The sequence below is a fragment of the Crinia signifera genome, chromosome 3 (genome assembly GCF_055691185.1).
Source record: "Crinia signifera chromosome 3, ASM5569118v1, whole genome shotgun sequence".
NCBI lineage: Eukaryota > Metazoa > Chordata > Amphibia > Anura > Myobatrachidae > Crinia > Crinia signifera.
Window position 1 is genome coordinate 320600384 of NC_139219.1, and position 22859 is coordinate 320623242.

Consider the following 22859-nt stretch of genomic DNA (forward strand, 5'->3'; position numbering starts at 1 on the left):
GCGGAGAAATCCGCACCGATCAGAATAAGGGCCTCAGTGATATCAGGTTTTTAGGTTTACTAGATAGAGCACCTACAGATGGAGCCGGTCCCGTCAGAGCTGCTCCTGGCGATGAAATCGCCAACCGCCAGCTGCCGAAAGGGGGCGCACATGTACGAGATGTTTGCGCGCCCTGTTCTGATGTAGCCCTCTGCCGCCAGCTGCAGCTCCCCCAATGCCCCAGCAGCTGCCCCCAGGTCCCCCCTAACCCTGCCTGTCTCACTGAAGCGGAGACGGGCAGGAAAAGTGCTCCCTGCTGCCGTACTGACGGGGATGCGTGTTCGTGTGAGATGCTCGCGTGGCTCCATCAGATGAAGCGCCTCTCCGATGGCAATCGCCAGCTAAGGGAATCTGGAGATTCCCAGCACTGGCTGAGAGGCGCTCCATCTGTAGGAGCTGATGTACTAAGCTCACACATCTTCATCAGGAACTTTTCCAGCTCCTGATCACGTTGAATCCCGTTGAGCCCTTACCTGCCTTTGCCCCTTCTTGCACCTTTGGAAATACCAGACTGCCTCACTCTGTCACTACAGACCAGTTTTTCATCTTAGATCTGCATGCAGCACAAAGCCAGGTATATTTGTACCATCAAGACTGCTTACTGACATTTCTGTGCTAATAAAGAGCCTCCACTGGGTATTCTTCTGGGACTTTGACATTACATCCATCTGCATCATAGAGAAATTTCCTCTATACTGTCACCTTTATCATCCATCAGTCTGGTAACCATTTGCATTCTGGTGCATCGAACTGTTGCATTCTCTTCCTCATATTGGAGCAATATGCTAGCAATTTTTATCGTTTTTCTTTTATATATAGACGGGGGTGGGAGACACTGCACTCAAGCGGGTTTGAGCTCAAAAGAAGACACCACACAAGGGGGCGTCTGGTCGACGTTTCGGATGTCACTCCTTTATCTGAGACCAAATATCCAACAATGAGCAGTAATACAAACATACCTTTATACCGTGGAAGCGTCACTCCCATAGCGAGCGGTGCGGCGGTGGGTTCACGCTGATTACACGCCGCTTCCGGGTGCCGCCTGACCTCTCACCCAGCGTTGCGGCGTCATGACGTCGGCGTCTCCCCGGAGCTTCTGTGTTGCTCAGCAACCAGCACGCCGGAGCCGCCAGCCAATGGGGGCACTGTAATGACAAAACATAAACAAAAGAAACCAGTGAAAAAACAACATAAATGCAGACACAAGTACATAGAGACACGCGGTATAAAGACTGCAAGGGATGCTATGAGAACATATTAAAGGTCAACTGTTCATTTAGACCCTTAGGTCTCATAGTGTCCAATTTGAAGATCCAGTATGTCTCTAGCTGGAGTAGCTTTTTGCCCCTATCTCCGCCCCTAATGTCAAATGGTACATGGTCAATAATCACGTATATGAGGCATGCCAGTGAGTGATTGGCACTGACAAAGTGCCTAGCTACAGGCTGATCGTTCTCTTTGTTGTTAAGCGCCGATTTGATCGCAGAGCGATGGATAGCAATGCGCTCGCGAAACATTCTGATGGTTTTACCCACGTAGCCCATGCCACACGGGCATGTAATGAGGTAGACTACGTGGGTGGACATGCAGGATACAGGATGTTTAATGGGTATGGGGTATCCCAAATGAGGGTGATAAAAAACTCTGGTGTTAGTCAAACCGCTGCAGGTGGTGCAACCAACACATCGGTAGCACCCACCAGGTTTCATCTGTACGTTGGAGCTGTGTCATTTTGCTACGTCGGTATTGACCACCCAATCTCTGAGGTTGCGACCTCGTTTATAACAAGACATCAAAGAGGAGTTTTTCAATTTTTTAAGGTCCTTGTCACTCTGAATGACAGGCCACAGTTGTCTGGACAGTTTAGTGATGGCAGTATCAGCATGGTTATAATCACGGACCCAACCGATGCGATCGATCAGATTAGTCTGCTTGTTGGATTTCTTTAGGAGATCGCTACGAGGGATGTTATCAACCTTCACTCTGGCTTTGGCCAGGGCAGAGGAGGAGTAACCCCTATCTTCAAATTTTTTTGTCATAGCATCTAAATCACCCGCAAGACGATTTTGATCGTTAGTGATCCTCTTCACCCTGAGGAGCTGTGAGTAAGGCAAACCTCTCTTGAGTGCCCTGGGGTGATGACTCCCGGCACTCAAGAGGGTATTGCGGTCGGTGGGTTTGGAGTAGATAGATGTGATGAGCATGCCATCCAGGATGGTGATGCAAACGTCCAGGTACTGAATTGATGTCTGGCTGAGATGATATGTAAATTTGATGGGGCAGTCCCGAGCATTAATGTCCAACATCATTTGAACAAATGAATCCTGTGAGCCAGTCCAAAAAACGAGCACGTCGTCTATGTAGCGAACGTAAAATATAATGTAGTCGGCATATGAAGATTGTAGAAAGCACTCTTGCTCAATGGCATGCATGAAGATGTTCGCGAACGAGGGTGCGACGGGAGAACCCATCGCACACCCCGTTCGCTGCTGGAAAAACTCACCATTGAACATTATAATAGATAATCGCTTGGGGAGAGATAAAGTAGAATGATAAAGTACCAACCAATCTGCTTTGAACTACTGTCATATTTCAGACACAGCCTGTAACATTGCTGCAGGTTGGTTGTTACCTTCTCCTCTTTATTTCTCTCCAAGATTTGATACATACCGTATCGCCCAACTATCCCCATTTTGCACCAGTGTACTGAGCTGCAGGGTGTATTCCGGGTCACATGGGACTAATCTGGCACATACATGTGATCTTTGTGTATATAGAAATGGAAGCCACAAAGGTATTCTAATATATTGTGTAATATCATAAGTTACTTTATTTGTCTGCGTTTCGTTGTTACAGATATATAATTCTTTTCCGTTCCTGGGATTCCTCCCCGGCAGTCACAAAACTATCAAAAATAATGTGGGTGAGCTCCTGGGATTTCTAAGAAGGACATTTGTGAAGCATCTAAAGGACTTAGATGAGAACGATCAGAGAAGTTTCATTGATGTGTTCCTCGTTCGACAGAAAGAGGTAGGGTCACACCCCAATGACCGATGTTGTGGGTCTGCTAACACTCACCGAGGCCTTTCCATGGGTAGGGGAGGGAGGGTGATGGGCAGGGGGCGGCATCATTGGAATGCCCAGCATTCCAAGGAAATCTCCATGAAAAATCTAGGCGTTCCCCAGGGAACACAGGTGTGGCAAAATAATTCTATGGTGAGCGACCACCATATGATTTATCGCCCCTTCGGCTACATGCGAGGGGATGTGTTCTTGCACGACTCCCCTTGCATGCTAGCTCCTTCTTTAAATTTCCTTCAGGCGGGACAATCGAGTTCGCCTTGAAAAAGCTGATTAGGTGAAACGCACGTTGGCGTTATGGACCTTGTGACCGCAATATTTAATGTTTTAATTGTTCCAATAAGATGTGTATGTGGGGTTTAATATGATATTGAATAATCAATGTTCCTCCGGGTGTCTGACAATAGCAGGACCCAAGCAATATAAAGCGCACAGATTGAGATAGTGAGTAGCGCGCAGACTGTCATATTATTTAGCAGCAGCTCCGACAGTCATTCCTCCGACGTCGGAATCCCGACTGCTCCCTCGTGGGGGTCCACGACCCCCACGAGGGAGATTAAAATAGGTGGCGAGCGAGCGCAGCGTGGCGAGCGCAGCGTGGCGAGCGCAGCGAGCCCGCAAGGGGCTTCATTGCACTCCCTACGCTGTGCAGTCGGGATTCTGACGTCTGACTAATGACTGTCGGAATCCCGACTGTCTGGGAAATATATCACACCCGTGGGAAATACTTATCTGCTAATATTATACCTTGCGATAGCTTATAACACTGTTGCAGCGGAAATATCGGCTGCACAATATATAGGCGGTGATGCAGTGCTATAATCTGCAACCACATTAAAAACACTGAAAGGGTACAAGGCATTGACCCAGTGGGAAACTAGAGTATTTACAACTGTCGGTATATAACCCTGACAATACACTGTATGTATGATATATTGGTGGTGGTGCAATGTGCTAAATTTATATCTATATGTAGATATTGATATGATATACTAACTTCTGTGTGCATAAAAATGCACCTCTCTAACATAAAACCAGCAATTTCAGTGCAGTTATCAATGTAATATTGATATTATCTAAGTGTGCTATTTAAAGCATATAACATGGGATCACTGATCCACAATCATTAATGGGTCGTGAGAAAATTGGTGTCAATACAGTATATTAAACTGCCTATTGGACAATATTGCATTGGCTATTTAAGCTTGTCCATTAGGCAGTTTAATATATTTACATAATGTGGGAAATTTACTAAGGTCTAATCGTAAAAAATAGGTGTACAGTATTCTTATACAGAAATACACCTATTTTTTACAAATTTATATTTTCCGGATTTACTATCCTTATAATACGGCAATGCCTATTTGTATATATGGCACATTCGTATTTGTATTTACAAAAAGAATGGTGATTCCTAATTTACTAAGCAGCCATATTGAAAATTTGGCCGCTAATTAGCAGTAAACGGATAATAAGTGTTGTCTTTCCTAGGGCTCCACATTAGGTCTAAGTGGTCATTCTGGTTGGCATGGTAAGGATCGCAGCTTACTATGGGCCTTATTCTACTTCACTCTTTCTGACAAAATCCTTCTAAGATGGACAAAACCATGTGCACTGCAGGGGGGCAGATGTAACATGTGCAGAGAGAATTAGATTTGGGTGAGTTATTTTGTTTCTGTGCAGGTAAATACTGGCTGCTTTATTTTTACACTGCAATACAGATCTCACTTTGAAGTAAAACCCCACCCAAATCTAATTCTCTCTGCACAAGTAACATCTGCCTCACCTGCAGCGCACATGGTTTTGTGCATCTAAGAAGGAATTTGTCAGAAAGGGTGAACTAGAATAACCCCCTAAGCATCAGAGACGCTGCCTCCCAGCCGCCTGAGCGCTTTTCCCCCCACCACCGATGATTCCCCTATTTAACGTGCGAGGGTATGTGTAACGAAAACACATCTGAGATCTCACCCTGTACTATGACTGTATTCTGCAGGAGGCAGAGAACTCACAGATATATTTCCACAATGAAAATCTAACAAGACTGGTGAGAAGTCTGTTTGCTGCAGGAATGGAGACAACATCAACTACCCTATTATGGGCTCTTGTGCTAATGGTAAAATATCCCAAAATCCAAGGTACAGCAATACTTTATTCACAGTTAATGATATGCTTTAAGGCAGTAATGCTAACCAATACCCCAACAGTGCTGATGTTGAATCATGCCTCTCCTTGCCTCAGAGTTGCCCTGGTAGCCATGTTATTTATGCATTCAGAGAGTAAAGACACACTTTTGCAGTACTCCAAAATCCTGTCATGTTTCACATACTGGCCCTTATTCTAGTTAATTCGGACGGATGCGTATTTCGAACAGGAACCGAGTGTTCTTAGCCTCGCCTACCATACGGATCGCTCACACCGCCCGAATGCGGTAAGACGCCGAGCGTACAGACCGCGAGTGGATGTTTCATGTGAACACCTCCTCCATCTGTGGGAACCTCCCCCATCCTCCGATGGTCGCCGACCATCGAATGATGGACCGAGCGGTCAGACAGCTCCGAGTGCTCCAGACCACTCGGACAGTTTTCCGTATGAAAGCAGGGATATGGGCGGCAGCTGACATCCGGCTTTGTCAGTTGTCCGCCCCCCCCACATGCATCACAGCCGCATTACCATGCATACACCCAGCGTTTTCATGGGAACGCCTTTGAAACTCGGGGCGTTTGCATATGGTAATGGGGCCAAACAGCCCTTCACGCCCCTCTCCACCCCCTGCTCGGATGGTTCCGTACGATGATTTTCTGCCCGGACCTCACTCCGTGTTCGGACGTGCGATGCGTTCGCACATGCGCAGATACGCCTCTGCACATGCGCAAATACCAAACATCGGCCATACGACCGCACACGGAACAGTCCGACTCAATCAGAATAAGGGCCACTGTACAGACCACATTACAAGTTCTTACAGTTTCTGTTTCTATCGTACCGTTGTTAATCATACTAAAGGTTCAAATAAATGCAGTCACCAAACCGACCAAGCACTCAGGCTCACAATACCCCACTCATATTTAGCCAGTGGAAAACTACTCCAACCCCAAAAATCATTCTTCCCTTGGGATTTGGGAGACGTTTTTTTCTAAAGACCTGCAAAAACTATCACCACGCACATTCCAGTGATCATTGGTTATGACAATATCAATATATAATTCACACACGTCTGTTTATAACTTATGCTAATTAGAAAAGGTCCAAGAAGAGATTGCCAGAGTCGTTGGATCCGCACAACCATTGTACAGCCACCGGGGGCAGATGCCTTTCACCAATGCAGTCATACATGAGGTCCAGAGGTTCTCGGACATTCTCCCTAGTGGTGTCCCTCGCGAAACATCTAGAGATGTGACCTTTAAGGGATATTTTATTCCAAAAGTGAGTATTTTATATGCTCTGTAACGTTAATATTGGTATCATCTGCAATGATTTATTGTTACAGCCTTTTATGTCAAAATTGTTGTTATACAAATCATACACTATAATAGATCATAATGAGAGGACAACTTTCATTTCCAATATGTTTTACATTATTGCTAATGGGAAATCTTATTTCAATGCAAAATAATTGAATCATTTAGGCAATTTATTTAACGGGAAATTTCCTGATATACAATAAAAAAAAAATCAATTTTGGGGGGAAAATTTGCTCCAGAAAAAAAAATTCTTAAATAACCAGAAATACAGTAGAAAAGAAAATGCTAAATTGTCAGATATTTCTTTCTTTATTTGCTTTGTAATATTTTAACCTACTTAGATAAATAACTAAATCTATTAATAATTTATTAATCAAATGAATTAACGTTCTAAACATGTCAGTGGAACCTTCTTGGCGACTGCCCTTGCAACAAGACCTGTTGTCACAGGGTCCATGTCTATACCCAAATCTGTCACGATTGGCTTTAACAGCTTGGTTCTTGAGGTGGAAATCCTGAGAGCCAAGGTTTTTTCTCTTGCGGTAATCAAAACCATGATTGCAGCAAGGAAGCCCTACTCATCTCAGATCTATTATTGAATGTGGTGCTCTTTCTACACCTGGTAGGCAGTTAGAGGTTTTGCACCTAGGGAGTTCCGTCTCTCCAGAGTACTAGGTTTTTTTTTTTTTTGATTAATTTCCATCAGGGCACTATCTGTATATATTTTGTATATTATCCCATATGTGTCAGGGTTTCTCCAGTTACCATGGCTGCCTCTTAGAACAGAAAAATGTACTGGTTACACAATCTGCTACTACTTGCTGACCCTGTGTGTATGTTTAGGTGGTAGGTAATATAGGCTGTAAGCACCAATGGAGTAGGGACTGATGTGACTGATTATCAGTCTCTGTATAGTGCTGTGTAATATGGTGTGGCTATATTAATGCTATATAATAATATCTTTCATGTGACTATAAGTCCAGCTAGCAATTTAAAACTGTCAGGATAGTTACTGGCTGATATCCCACTGTCCAAGCTTTATGCATGTGTTTCTCATCCTAGGGAACCTGTATAGTCCCATTACTCACATCTGTACTGAAGGACAAGACGCAATTCGAGAAACCAAATGAGTTTTACCCGAATAATTTTCTTGATGCCAAAGGGAATTTTATCAAAAAAGATGCATTTATGCCGTTCTCTGCAGGTATGCCCGGCCTTTGTGATGTGTTATATGACTCTTACTATAATAATGACTGCACAGTACTGTATGCCCAGCCTTTGTGATGTGTTATATTACTGTTCCTATAATAATGACTGCACAGTACTGCATGCCCAGCCTGTGTGATGTGTTATATTACTGTTAATATAATAATGACTGCACAGTACTGCATGCCCAGCCTGTGTGATGTGTTATATTACTGTTAATATAATAATGACTGCACAGTACTGTATGCCCAGCCTTTGTGATGTGTTATATTACTTTTACTATAATGATGACTGCACAGTACTGTATGTCTGGCCTATGTGATGTGTTATATTACTGTTACTATAATAATGACTGCACAGTACTGTATGCCCGGCCTTTGTGATGTGTTATATTACTGTTTCTATAATAATGACAGTACAGTACTGTATGTCCAGCCTTTGTGATGTGTTATATTACTGTTACTATAGTACTAGCAGTGCAGTTTATTGGTTTGCTGATATAATGGACAGATGACTAAATTAGCAGTACTAAGGCATGAGGCAGTATGATAGCCTTTGCACTGCACTGTAAAGCTGGATACACACTGAGTAATATGTCGCCTGATCGGGCAGATTGGTCAGATCATAAAGCCTACACAGTGTCTATGCTCAATAAGCGCGCTACCATGGTCGCATGCAATGTCATCAGGGTTGTGACCAGACTATACAATATATCATCAAGATTGCAATGTGTACGCTCAATTTGGCTAGTTCTGGGCTCAAAGGAAATCATCCTTAAAGTCAAAACGATATTGCTCAAGTGTGTACCCAGCTTAAGTGATAGTAACAGAACACTAATGCATTACTGATGAGTCATATACTCTAATCATCCCACTATATACTGTATATGGATGGAATTTCAAGACTATCTATAAAAATTGTACTGCAGCATTTTAAATGGTGGCTGCCTATATTTTTTCCAGATTTCTCACAAGACGGTTTTTTAAATGATATTGCTCAGTAAGGCCCCTCTGAGCGATATCTTTTAAAAAAAATCTAGTGTGCATGCTCAATATCGTTATTGGTGCGCCATCTACTGGAATGACATGTAAACAAAAACTTTATGAGTCAAGATAACCTGCCTGATTAGTGATTGATATATACAGGTTGAGTATCCCTTATCCAAAATGCTCGGGACCAAGAGAATTTTGGATAACGGATTATTCCGTATTTTGGAATATTTTAATATTTCAATGATGTATTTTGAAGTATCTTGCATTTATGCTGTATAAACACATAATATACACACAAATATATTTTATTACCACATAAAATACACACAACTATATTTTAATTGTTCAAAAAACAAGGTTTCAAAACGTGAAACAAAATGTGTGTACTATCTCAGCACTGAATTTGAATGCCAAGCAATCATTGTCTTGCACATATATAGTGCCAGTTACATATCATGTCCCCAGTGATGCTGTTACAAATGTCCCCAGTGAGTTTTTAGCAAAAAAAAAAATTTTTTTCACTTTCTGGAATGTCCGTATTTCGGAATAATTCGGATAACGGATATTCGGATACGGGATACTCGACCTGTAGTCAGATTTTAATGCAAAATAATTTTGATCTTGTATATCTATTTATATCTCTATGTATTTATATGCATAGATATATAATGCTTCTCAGTATCTTTCAACATCACTAAGCTATCCAATATCAAAAACACCATCCAAATTCATCCTATAGTTTTTGCGTAATCACCCTTATTAAATATATATATATATATTACTCTTTGTCTTCTCTGTTTTAGGCCGCAGAGTCTGCGCTGGAGAGAATCTCGCAAGGATGGAGCTTTTCATCTTCTTTGCCAGCCTGTTACAGAAATTCACATTCTGCAGAGCCCCTGGTGTTAGTGATGTTGATCTGACCCCTGGAGATGGATTTACAAAAGTACCAAAGAAGCAGATGCTATGCGCAGTGCCTCGCTTTTAAGATCTATTTATACAGTAGACGCACCAAACACTAAGAGAAATTCAAATTTCCATGATATCAGAGATAAAGTTACAGTACAATGACATCACTGATCACTGACACTTTAATCCGTCACTATGACATCAATGGTTTCATAATAAATCCATCAATCTCAATGAAAATTACATCCCATTACCTTCAGTATATAATGCATGTCAAATTAACTTGAAAACATTTGAAAGTTTTATTACTACAAACAGTACTAATATTAGTAATGTTGTATTCTGTGGGGCTAAAGGTATTTAGATGGAATGAGAATTGTTAAATGGTTATCCTTGGGATGTGGACACTGATCACATCGACCTTCATCATGGTGACATAGTAATAATATTGACATGATTAGAATGTCTACAAAGCATTCCTGGTGGTGACTTATCTGTTTTGGTGGGTACGGCAACACGAGCGGTCTTCAAGATGAAGTTGTCAGCTTATGAGGACTTCAATCACAGTCACGGCAACGGAGCCAGCCACAGCTCTCACAGGATATCCTCTTCCCGGCATCCCTACCTTGGTAACGTGCCAATCCCAGCAGGCACTGCTGCTCCCAAAGCTCCTGGGGGTGATTTTACGAGACCTTGTGGCACTAGGAAGTGCTCCCATCCCAGCTCAATCTATTGTACCGGCACTGCACCCCCCAGGACCCAGCATTCCAGCCTGCAGCCTATTCAGCCTATTGGTTAATCAGGCCCTGATAACCCTCTTCCCTCATAGTTTAACTCTAACCCCCCTCCCAAAAAAGTTCAATACCCCCCCCCCCCCTCACCTTCCCACTACTAATGGGACCGATGTCATCGATCTGTTGTTGCTGCTCTGCTGCCGACCCGCTGGGACCAGCAGATCTACCTTCCTGCTGTCCCGCGGGTTCCTCCTGATACAATGAAAAAATGTCCCTTGCAAAATGGCCTCTGCCTCACAACAGACAGTTATTAAAGATGCAAAAGGAGGCCGCCGCCGCCTCCTCTACTATTCTCCATAACTGTCTGCTGTGAGGGAGCAGCTATTTTGTGAGGGGCATTTATAATGGTAAAAGGAGGAGCGCTGGGACCGCAGACAGGATTATTATCTGCCGGTCTCGACAGTGGAGCAGTAACAGACCCAATGATGGCGGCAGTCCCGTTAGTGGAGCAGCAATAGCCCCTGCAGGTCCCCGGCACCCAAATTTAACAAACGACTCCAAGCCACCGTGGAGTCTGCAGAGCTACTTTTACACCACTGGTCTCTCTAACTGTATATCTCTGCTGCCACTGCCTAACCCTAGTGCCCCCCTTCTTGTAGCCTTACCCTTCCCACCCATAGCCTAGCCTAACTCTCCCCTCCAATATCCTAACCCTCCCTTCTTATAATCTAACCCTCCCCTTTCAGAGCCTAACCCCAATTCTGACCCTCCCCTAACATAGCCCAACCCTACCCCTCCCCTCTCACAGCTTAGAGTAGCCTAATCCTAACTCTACCCTTCCACATCCTAACCTTAGCCCTCCCTTCTCGTAGACTAACCCTAACCCCCTGGTTCCAGGCAAACTGTTGACATTTTGCAGATGTGGTCTTGTTGCATTTTGACATTTCAGCAATGTCAACATCATAATTGTCGTACATTTTGATTGGACCCTATTCCATGTCATCAGTGACATCATGTGTAGGGAGATACCGTATTAGTGTATGATGCCTTCCCAAATTTTTCCTAAGGCTACAGTATGTGTAATAATGATTGCAACATTAGGGCACACAGGGGTGTTCCTGCTTCTATGAAAAGGTCATTTTAACTGCTGTATTTTTTTTTGCAATAAATATAACTGTATATAAATATAAAAATAAATATAGGTAAAATAAATAAATAAATATAATGAATATAATAAAATAAAAAATGTAACTAATTAAATATGAATAAAATATAATAAAAATTAAATATAAAAAACTAACAAAAAATGAATATAAATATAAATGATGTTGATCCTGATCAAGGTGTGCGCAGAATCTGTGTTGATAAAGACTGACGTCTATATACTGTATCTATGTACTGAGAATGTGTGGTTTTTTTTAATCAGTGTGGCTTGCTGTATATGAAGTGTACGAGGACCTATTGGACTTTAAAGACATGAGTTGTGTACAGCCCACACAACAATGTGTGGTCAAGCCTCTAAGAGCCCTGGGTAAGGGGTATAGTCTCCCCTTTTGGTGCGGCACCTGGTGTTTTTGCGAGGGTAACAGCTAAAAAAAATGAAATGCTAATTTGTTACATCTACAATAGCAATATTATGTAGTCAGACCATGTTTCTCCCAATAAATATTTGAGTTGAGCACCTGCAGAACAGGAGGCCCAAAAAATGGGACCATGTGATTCTATTTGCTGAATTGTAGGACATTTTTGGAAAAAAATTCTCAGTTAAATCCTTCATTTCAGAAAATTATTATATTTTTAGAGATGAGCGGCTTGGATTCTGGAGAATCTGATGGAACCAAGGCCTGATTCAGACCTGTTGTCTAAGCTGCGTGCAATCTCAGCCTAGCCAGCAGGTAAATGCCACCCCGCTCAACGTCTGCCCCCCCCCCCCCCTTCACTGGCCGAATCCGCTCCCTAGCAAGCGAGCAGATGCGGTCGCATACACATCCGCTCACATGCACCCAAACGGGAGAGAAATCATTTGGTGGTCCACACCATCGAGCGATTTTTCCGCTGTTAGCTCTAACCAAAGGTTGAACTTGGTGGATGTACATATTCTTTAATCAGCATTAACTACTATGTAACTATGTAAACTATTAGACACCTTGCTCTGGGCATGATCTTTGTTGGTTGACCACTCCTGAGAAGAGTAATAATGGTTGGAATTGCCTAAGTTTGTACACAATCTTTCTGACTGTTGATTGGTGGAGTCCAGACTCTCTTAAGGGCCGTACAGACGTTTGGATTTTTGGCCATTTTCGATGCGATTTTGCTTATAGGAGCAAAATCAGATCGAATCCTGTAAGAAATCATTTCGGTTTGTTGTTCCTTTCGATATAAATTCGATTCGATGCGCGCTCCCGTTTTCGCCAAATCGACCAAAAAAATCCTCTTTGCAGACAAGGAAATCTCAAAAGGGATCTAGTAAATCGAATGTGTTTTTGTTGTTTTCGATTTGAAATCGCTTCGGATTCGATTGAGCATTAGATATGAGTCATGCAGCCACTCCCCTGCCTACCATTTTGGTTTCTCACTACCCTCGAGCAGTGGAGCAAACACACCTCAGCGTGCTGCGAAGCAGAAAAATGGTAAGTACTTGGTACTGCTGCCACTACCACACCACCAATGGCAAGGGAGGCAGGGGCCCGATGTGTGTGAGGGCGCTATGTGTATGTGGGTTTAACTGAAGGGGCCTGCACTTAATATGTGTGCGCAAATCAGGCTTTAAAGGGCTAGTGTGTGTGCGGGGCCTGTGATGGTGTCACTGGTGTTTCCATCTGTGGTTATTGTGAGTGTTTGATGCTGGCGACAATGGACACTGGGAATGTACATATTTGCCTGGCATCCACCTGGCAGCAGTGTTCAGATTGCTGTGCATTGTGTGCACAGGGGAATGGTGATGCGTTTTTTTTATGGGGAAGGGTGTTGTTATTTGCTACTTTCCTCTAAGTTGCTGGTATTTGTTTGTATTTGGTCTTGGTGCAGTGTTATTAACTGCTCCTTCCACGCTTCTATGTATAAAACTATATACATGTAGATGTGCTGTTTCCTTCATCAATGCCATGTCTGGTAGAATCTTGTTATTGTTGAAGGGAGTTTTGTTATTTTATTTTTGGGGGCTATTTTATAGATATATTATGAATGTAAATGCAAATGTGCTTTTTGTAGTTGATATTAAGCAGTAGTTATTTGTGTGAAGGGGTTGTACATTGCGACATGATATTTTCCTTGTTTCCTCCTTGCATTATTGCATTGCCATCTGCAAGTATAAAGTAGTACTGCCATCTCCTTCTTCCACCGTTCTCAAATAAGAAATACAATGGAGCTCATGTTTACACATACACACAACATTGCACTTTGTTTGTGGTCATCTATTTTTCCTGCAAGCCACTTCACATGTTAAGTTGTATTGTTGCAGTGTGCCATATAGGGGGCTATCTAAGGTAGTGTGGTCATGCTTTGTTTAATGGGCCATAAATCAAGTGTGACCAGTGGTTGTGTGTGTGTGTGTGTGTGTGTGTGTGTGTGTGTGTGTGTGTGTGTGTGTGTGTGTGTGTTTGTGTGTGGCAAATGTGCAATGTACAGTTGGTGGTGTGAGAATCCTTTCATAGACAATTACACTATTTGTGTGCTATTGTATTAATGTACTTGGTATGGTATTTGGCCATTAATTGATTGTTTTTGTGTGACAATGTCTTCTCCTACAGACTACTGACGACAAGATAGAGTTTTGGACCGGTTTCATAGACAGATATCGTGAGGAGGAATGCTTGTGGAAACTTAAACATAAAGACTATGTTAACAAAACCAAAAGAAATCGGGCATATGAATCATTGGCAGAATATTGCAAACAAATAAAGAGCGATGCCAATGTAGACTTTGTCAAGAAGAAGATAGCCAATATGAAATCGGTATTTGCCAAGGAGCACAAAAAACAAATTGATTCCAAGCATTCAGGAGCCGGCACAGATGAAATATATGTACCAACGCTGTGGTACTATGATTTATTGATGTTTACGGTGGAGCAACAAGCCAAGAGGAAGTCCCTAAGTAGCTCTGCAGCTGCTGCTGCAGCACAAGTTGCCGTTTCTGTGGATGCTTCGGAGGAGCTGCTTGAGAGCTCCGAGCTGGTAATTGTTTTAACTTTCACTTGTGTTGTTAGTGTCTGTTAATATGTGGCAGTTTTAAGCATTTGACTGTTGTGAATTTACAGGAATCTACTCTGGATCTAGAAAGTGAACCACCAGCATCGCAGGAGCCAGACATTTTGGAAGCAGGTGAAGAGCTGCCAGAGCCATCTCAGCGACGTACTCTACCAAGGCAGAGACGAAGCAGACAGGCGTCTTCAGTCCCTTGCACCTCCCAACATTTCTTTTCACATGCTGCTGAGGTTCTGCGGAAACCCCCAGATTTCGAAGAAACATTTGGAACATATATTGCAGGGGAGATGAGAAAAATGAAGGGAGATCAGCAGAACCACTTTAGGAGGCTGGTGAATGAGGCTGCCAGCTGTGGGATTTTGGACACACTATCCCCAGCTTCCTACATAGCAACATCCACCAGGCCACCTCCCCAATCATATCCCCCTCACACCTACCCACAGCACCAACCTTTTCATTACCAAGGCGAAAATCCCCATCATCAGTCGTACTACTTTGCCCCTGGACACATTCAGACCACTGCACATACCCAACCCAACCCCCCAGCCAGCCCAATGCAATCTGAGTCTACCTCCTCGGTGGGGTCTGTGGTGGAACCTTACCGTTATATCCAATTATAAGCGCTTTCCTGGTTAATAAGTATTGTGAAAAGAAATGTTGGGAGGTACCTCTTTGTTGTTATCCTCCGTAAACATCATGGTCATCTATACCACAGTGTTGGTACATTGTCCTTATTTGTGCAGGCTCCTGATTGTTTGCTGTTTTGTTGTTTTTTGTGGTCCAACACCATAGAGATGACTATATGTTTTGTAGTATTGTAGGCTAAACACACAATGTTGTCATCCTTTGTTATTTGTTTGCAATATTCTTCCCAATGCATCCATTATGGCCGATTTCTTTTTGTAGTTTTGTTAACATAGTCCATACACCAGACCTTTGCTGCTGATATCGAGCACAAATGCAGGCTGCATTTTGAAGTGTTGAATAAACCAAAAATAAAACTTTTATTCACAGTTAACAATGGTGGTGGTAACTATATAGCGTGCATCAACATTTACAGGCAGGATTATATAGTGTCTATGCCACATACAAAATTTCAAAACTCCAAGGCCATATGGGTTTTCTTTACAAAACAAATTGAGTCAAGGTATGAATGTATTCTATTTCATTAAACCAAACAAGGTGTACCCTCCTCACACATGGTAGAAGTGATGTACCTGGCTAAAACAAACATTCCTTATCAAATATGTTTGGCATGTGGTACAAATATCATTGCAACCCTATAATCGTAACAATATATTAACCCAACCTGGTAACAGTGGGCACGGATATGTAGGAACACAAACCCCCACTGGCACAAATAAAATTTATAACCTATATGAATTGACAAAGGGCAAAATTATAACTTGTGTATTATTGGCACAAGTCATACAAAAAATTAAACTCATGCTAAACATAACATTACTACCTTGATAAATATTGACTACTGTGTCATAGATTCCTGCCAAGGCACTGCCCCTATGCCATTGAAGTATTCTCGATATTTCTCTCGCACTTCCTTTGCCCTTGTGGATCCAGTGGACATGGTGTGAGGTGGTGGCCTTTCAACACTTGCCAGTGTGTCTGCTTCCGAAAGAACAGGGGAGTCATCCACTGGAGCTGATGGAGTTGGCCTCAGGTGGGTTTGCTTTCTACGCAGGTAATTGTGCAACACGCAACAAGCCAAGACTACCCAATCAATTTTGTCAATACGCAAATCAATAGCAGTATTGAAAATTCGGAAGCGGCTAGTGAGTATCCCAAATGCATTCTCCACTATTCTTCTGGCCCTAGAAAGACGATAATTGTATATCCTCTTGTCATGAGAGAGGTTGCGTTGAGGATAGGGCTTCATAATATTTGGGTGAAGAGCAAAAGCCTCGTCTGCCACAAATACAAAGTTAAGGTCATTTTTACATTCAGCAGACGTAGGTAAATGCAGCTGTTGACTTTGAAGTTTCTCATAAAAGTCAGTATCCTTCAAGGACCCCCCATCAGATGCACGCCCATTTTTCCCTATATCAACATAAATAAACTCATAGTTTGCATTTACTATAGCTAGGAGTACTATACTAAAATATCCTTTATAATTAAAAAAAAGAGAACCACTTCTAGAAGGCGCCTTAATGCGCACATGTTTCCCATCTATTGCCCCTCCACAGTTGGGAAAATTCCAACGCAGATCAAAATCCTCAGCAATCCGAAGCCACTCCTCCGCAGAATTCGGAAGCTACATTGAAAGAGAGAAAATTAAAAACTTGAGTCTGAACCAAATTACGACATAACACTAGAACCTTGACAGACATAAGTCATTTTAGACATTGGTGACCCTACAAGTAAAAAAAAAAAAAACCTTGATAAGACATGAAATATTGGACAAGCAAAATACAAAGAATAAATGAGATAAGTAACCGAGTAAACCATGACATATTACAAATAATAAACAACATTTCACAAAATATACCAGGAGCAGCAAGACAGTACAAGATCAATCACCATGGTACAGGCCCAAAAACACAACTAATCACTAAAAAACAGCATTACTATACAAATATGATAAATAACACAAACAATACCTTTAAATATTGCTGGTGTAGGACTCTGAAAATAGCTTTGCAAGTCTCAGGAATTATGATACCCAGTGCCTGCGGTGATATTAGTGCAGAAAATTGCAGGTCCCTTAATGACCTCCCAGTTGCCAAAAAGCGTAGGGTACACACAAGTCTTTCCTCAGGGGAGATGGCGCGTCGCATTACAGTGTCCTGTTTTCTAATCAATGGACCCACCATTGCCAGTAGTTCCTGAAACATGGAATCATCCATTCTTAGAAAATTCCGATAATCCGCAGGATTATTCTCTTGCAACTGATGTAGCAAGGACATATGAGAGTATCTTCCCTTATGCAACAGCCACCTCTTCACCCAGGACCTGCGAACACTTTTTCTCTTTTGCCTCTCAAGTCTTTCCAAATCCAACAGTGCACATGCCTGAATAAATAACAGTTTGGCCTTGTAGCGAAACATGTCGGCAATTTTGCAGCCAGGAGCACTACAGTTAACAAATGCAGAACTGTATTACAAAACACCAAAACAGGTAAGACCAGCACTCCAGCTGTCTGCGGAACCAATGCACAAACGTCCAACACTGCTCTGCACCATGCACTAATCCTCCGCAAAGGCTGTTTGCACAGGTGCATTTCTTTTAAAGGAAAAGACACACCCACCTTCTTAACCCTTTTATTTATTTTTTTAAAGAAGGTTGCAGATCGAAGGGATATAGAAAGTAGAACGAAATCGAAATCGAATCGATTGCACAAGTGCAAATCGAATTCCACATCGAAGGGAAAATCGAAAGGTGGTGGAGGGGGGGGAATCGAATCCGGATCAACATCGAATCGAAATCGATTCGAAGTAGATGTGTGTGTACGGCCCTTTAGGATGGTTTTGTAACAATTTCCAGCCTGAGGAGCATCAACAGCTCTTCTTCTGAGGTCCTCAGAATTCTACTTTGTTCATTGCATGAAACACTTCCATAAACATGTGTTGTGAACATCAGAAACCTAATTGTCATCACATTGATTGAAAATACCTGACTAATTTCACTTTCCTCAGCAACATTTTGTGTGTACACAGCTTTAAGGTTCACATACTTTTGCCGCTCACAAATGTGTGATATTGGATCATTGTCCTCAATAATTTTATTTAAAAAAAATAGTTTGGTTCAATTTTATTTATCTACTTTTAAGACTTGTGTGAAAATCTGATGTAAGTTTTAGGACAAATTTTAGCAATATTATAGAAAATTATGAAGGTTTGACAGACTTTCAAGTGCGACTGTACCCCATGTAGAAAGAAAGAATGTCAACATGTTCAGACTGTTGGCATCCAAACCGCCAACAGACAAATAATGATCACACACAATTTTAAGCCTAAATATGGGTATGTACCTGACCGACATGTTGGCAAACCCACGACACACTGACCAATCGTTCTTACAAGGTAAATGTACAGGTTTGCTGATCGAATGAAGACGTGTCAGTCAGGATCCCCACCGGGGCAGGAATTCGAATTTGCCAGTCAACTGTGACTCCAAACAAGTGGACACAGCAAGTGTATGGGCAGTTAGCAACCACCCGTACACACAACCAGATACATTAACTGCAGATATATCACACATCAGCTGTGCTAGACAGCCACTGCAATTTATCAGACATATTTGGGGTACACACCCACTGACACCAACCTCAACCATAAAATTCTTACTGTCTTCATTTTATATCTCAACATTTTAATTGTGTCAACATTTTGCAGGCACTAACATGTTGTGTGCTGACTTGTTTTACCCATGTAGGCGTTATGAAGTAACTCTGGACTTATCTCTCTATATCTATTTCTAAAGGCCCATGCACACTGCTTTCACTCAAAAGCCGCCGCTGTGGATGACCATTCAATGATCAGGCCATACCAGCAGATAATTGGTGGGGTGGGCGGCTTTCCATAGCTTCCTGCTACGGAAGGCCATCCACCCCAGGGAAAATCATCATCATTGCTGTTCATACACGCTGGGCAAAAACGTCCAGTGTGTATGCACCTTATAACTTTGCGATATCTCTCTCTTCTGTAACACTCTGTTTAAAATTAAATAGCAGCAATAAATAAGTAACAAGCTTTAACTAAAAATATCAGTCACATTTAAACATTTATTTACAGCTCATGATCTTTATTCTGTTTATTTAGAGAGTCATCAAGTCTGAGCAGCATGAACATTTTTAGCAGTAATTACAAAGAAATACATCGAATAAGCATTTACTTAGCATTGAACAACATGAAATTATTCTGCCACACATCATAATGCCCATTACATATTATGCCAGACACCAAAATGACCATTACATATTATGCCGCACACTGTAATGCCCATTACATATTATGCCACACATCATAACGCCCATTACACATTATGCCACACACACCATAGCGCCCATTACACATTATGCCACACACACCATAACGCCCATTACACATTATGCCACACACACCATAATGCCCATTACACATTATGCCTCACACCGTAGCCTCAGGCCGGACCTGCCTCCTCCTCTCTTTAGGCTGCTGCCGGAGCTCGATGTCACAATCGCAAGAAATAAATGAGGGGAGGTGTTTACAATGGGTCCTCCTGCCTCCAGGCCGGCTCCATGATCCTGGTGCTGCCCGGCACTCACTCCACCATCCGTTATGCTGCCTGGCACTTCCTCCAAGGGACCCTCTGCTGCCGGGCGTTTAATCCATCCCTGCTGCTGCCCGGAGCTTCCCGCACTGTCCCTGGCCGATCCACTGGACCCAATGCTGCGCTGCACTCCTTCCAACTCTGGTTCTGCCCAGGGCTTCCAGCGCTGTCCCAGAAGCACAGGCCCTGATGCTCCCACTGCGGGAACCATTGCAGCTTGGCCCTGATCACAGGATGTGCTGCAGCTGCCTTAGGTACCTTTAAGGAGGGGGTGTATGGGGGTTCATTACAACATGTTGATACATGTGTTGTGGGTGTGGGTAGAGGTCTTAACCCTCTCCTCTCTCTCTCTCCCTCCCCTCTCATCTCTGCTTTCCTCTCCTCTCTCTCATTCTCCTTCCTCTCTCCACTCTCCTTCTCACTCTCTCAATACTCTCCTTTTCTCTCACTCTCTCCACTCTACTCTCTATCCAATCTCCTCTCTGCTCTCCTCTCTACTCTCCTTCTCTCTCTCTGCTCTCACCACTCTTTTTGACTCTCCAAACTCTCCTTTTCTCAGTCTCTCTCCTCTCTCTCACTCTCTGCTCTCCTTCTCTTTCACTCTATCCACTCATTCTCGCTCATGTTTTCTCTGCTTTCCTTCACTCTCTTTCTGCTGTCCTTGTATCTCTCTCCACATTGTCCTTTTTTTCCTCTCTCCTCTATTTCTCCGCTCTCCTCTCTCTCTCTCTCTACACTCTCCTCCATCTCCTTTCTTTCCAAACTCTCTCTCTTGCTCTCCGCTCTGCTCTCCTCTCTCTCTCTCTCTCTCCACTCGCCTCTTCTTCTCAGCTCTCTCTTGCTCTCCTTCTCTCTATCTCCACTCCACTCTACTCTCCTTCTCTCTTTTCGCTCTCCTCTCTTTCTCCAATCTCCTTTCATTCTATCGTTGTCTCTCTTCACTCTCCTCTCTGCTCTCCATCTCTCTCTCTCTACTCTACTTTTCTCTCTATTTGCTCTCTTTCTGTCTCACTACTACCTTTTCTCTCCGTGCTCTCCACCCCACTATCCTTCTCTCTCTCTCTCTATGCTCTACTTTCTGCTTTCCTTCTCTCTCTCTGCTCTTTCACTCTCTCTCTCTCCACACATCCTTCTTTCTCTCTCTCTCTCCTCTCCATGCTCTCTCTGCTCTCCTCTCTCTCATTCTCCTCCTCTCCATTCTCCTTCACTGTATCTCCCTGCTCTCCTTCTCTCTCTCTCTCTGTCTCTCTCTCTCCATCTTCTCTCACTCTATCCATTCTTTCTCTCTCTCCCTGCTTTCTTTTACTCTCTCTTTCTGTTGTCCTTCTATCTCTCTCCACACTCTCCTTTTTCACTCTCCTCTTCTTCTTCTTCTTGCTCTCTCTCAACACTCACCTCTTTGCTCTACTCTTTCTTCTCGCTCTCCTCTCTGCTCTTCTCTCTCTTCACACTCTCTCTTGCTCTCCGCTCTGCTCTTTCTCTCTACTCTCACTCTTTCTCCACTCCTTTCTCCCTCTCCACTCTATCTTACTCTTCTTCCCTCTATCTCTGTTCTTCTCTCCTTCTCTCTCTAATCTCCTCTCTCCAATCTCCTTTCCATCTATCTCTGTCTCCTTCTTTTTCTCTGCTCTCTCTTTATGGGCTAGATGCACTAAGCTTCAAAAAGTGATAAAATGGATACTGGTAAAAAAACAACCAATCAGTTCCTGCCTGACATATTTAAAACACAGTCTGTGACATGGTACAGTAGGTAGAAGCTGATTGGCTGGTTGTTTATCACTCTCCATTTTATCACTTATTGAAGCTTAGTGCATCTAGCCCTTTCTCTCCCTTCGCTCTCCTCTCTGCTCTCCTTTTTTCTCTGCACTCCTCACTCCACTCTCCTCTCTCTCCAGTCTTCTTCTCTATTTCTACTCTCTCGCTTTCCACTCTCCTTCTTTCTCTTACTGCTTTTCTTCTCTCTGCTCTCTCTCCACTCTCCTGCTTTCTCGTACTACACTCCACCCTTTCTCTCTCCTTACATTTCTCTCTCCCCTCCCTCTCCCCCCTCCTTCTCTCTCTCCCTCCTTTATCTCCCCCTGTTGTCCCTCTCTCTTCTCTCTCGCCCCTCTCTGTCTTCTAGCTCTTACATTAAACCGCTATGTTTTTTCTGCCTTTCTCCCCCACTCTTGCCTTCCCTTTTATGTCCCAGTGAACCCTTTCAGCCCAATTCCAACACAAACCTTTATTGATGGAATGTCACCTACCTTGCGGGTTGTTTTCTGGCTGGTCTTCTTGACCTATATGTCTTCTTTGGAACAGTGCCCCAAAGTGGAGTCCTTCTAAGTTGGAAGCTACCATTGCTAAATGGTATGAGTCATTGTGTCGACCAACTGAAGGTCGACATACATTGGGTGGGCCACTGAAGGTCGACATGGGTTAGGTCGACACCTGAAATAGGTTGACATGTTGAAGGATGACATGGTTGTAAGGTCAACACAAGCATTAGGTCGACAGTCAAAAGGTTGACATGGGTTTTTCACCTTTTGTTGTCCCGAATGTTGACATAGTCGACATGGACACAGTATCGGTGAACAGTGTCCCCTCGCATGGCTACGCTTGGCACACTATGCTATTCTCCCTTCACACCCTAGTGGATGGTAGGGCATGAAACACTGCCTGTCGGCACATGTCGGCTCAAAACCCCCCCCCCAAAAAATAGAAAACCCATGTAGACCTTTTGACTGTCGGCCTAATGCTTGTAACGAAATTTCAACCATGTCAACCTTAAGCATGTTGACCTATTTCAGGTGTCAACCTAACCCATGTCGACCCAATGTATGTCCTTTACTGTGTCGACCTAACGACCGTATTTCTGCTAAACAAAGAAAGTCATGTGACCGCAATTCTGATATTTTAGGGAAAATAAACTTTCAGTATCGCTGGGGCAGCTCACCGATAATCAGCTGCATTGGGGATACTGGGCCGCAATTG

At 43.0% G+C, this 22859-nt stretch overlaps 2 protein-coding genes across 2 annotated transcripts in view; both read left to right on the forward strand.

The window, feature by feature from the left end:
* LOC146063042 (uncharacterized) overlaps positions 1 to 11809 on the forward strand; it is a 70897-nt gene extending 59088 nt beyond the window's left edge. Inside the window, exons 16-20 of the mRNA XM_083175053.1 lie at positions 2896 to 3069; positions 5114 to 5255; positions 6359 to 6543; positions 7644 to 7785; positions 9583 to 11809. Coding sequence (XP_083031179.1) covers positions 2896 to 3069; positions 5114 to 5255; positions 6359 to 6543; positions 7644 to 7785; positions 9583 to 9764 — 825 coding nt within the window. The 3' untranslated portion in view covers positions 9765 to 11809. The remainder of the gene's footprint in view (positions 1 to 2895; positions 3070 to 5113; positions 5256 to 6358; positions 6544 to 7643; positions 7786 to 9582) is intronic.
* Positions 11810 to 12433: 624 nt separating this feature from the next.
* LOC146062800 (uncharacterized) lies at positions 12434 to 15578 on the forward strand. Its single transcript, XM_083174814.1, has 2 exons — positions 12434 to 14591; positions 14675 to 15578. The coding sequence occupies exons 1-2, from the start codon at positions 14364 to 14366 to the stop codon at positions 15239 to 15241; spliced, it is 795 nt and encodes a 264-aa protein (XP_083030940.1). The 5' UTR covers positions 12434 to 14363; the 3' UTR covers positions 15242 to 15578.
* Positions 15579 to 22859: the final 7281 nt, after the last annotated feature.

What these genes read in the sequence shown, in the direction of transcription:
- LOC146062800 (XM_083174814.1), top strand. Translation starts at nt 14,364, where the DNA reads ATGAAATCGGTATTTGCCAAGGAGCACAAAAAACAAATTGATTCCAAG. An exon ending in TGCTTGAGAGCTCCGAGCTG is followed by an intron (nt 14,592 to 14,674) that starts GTAATTGTTTTA and finishes GTGAATTTACAG; the next exon opens with GAATCTACTCTGGATCTAGA.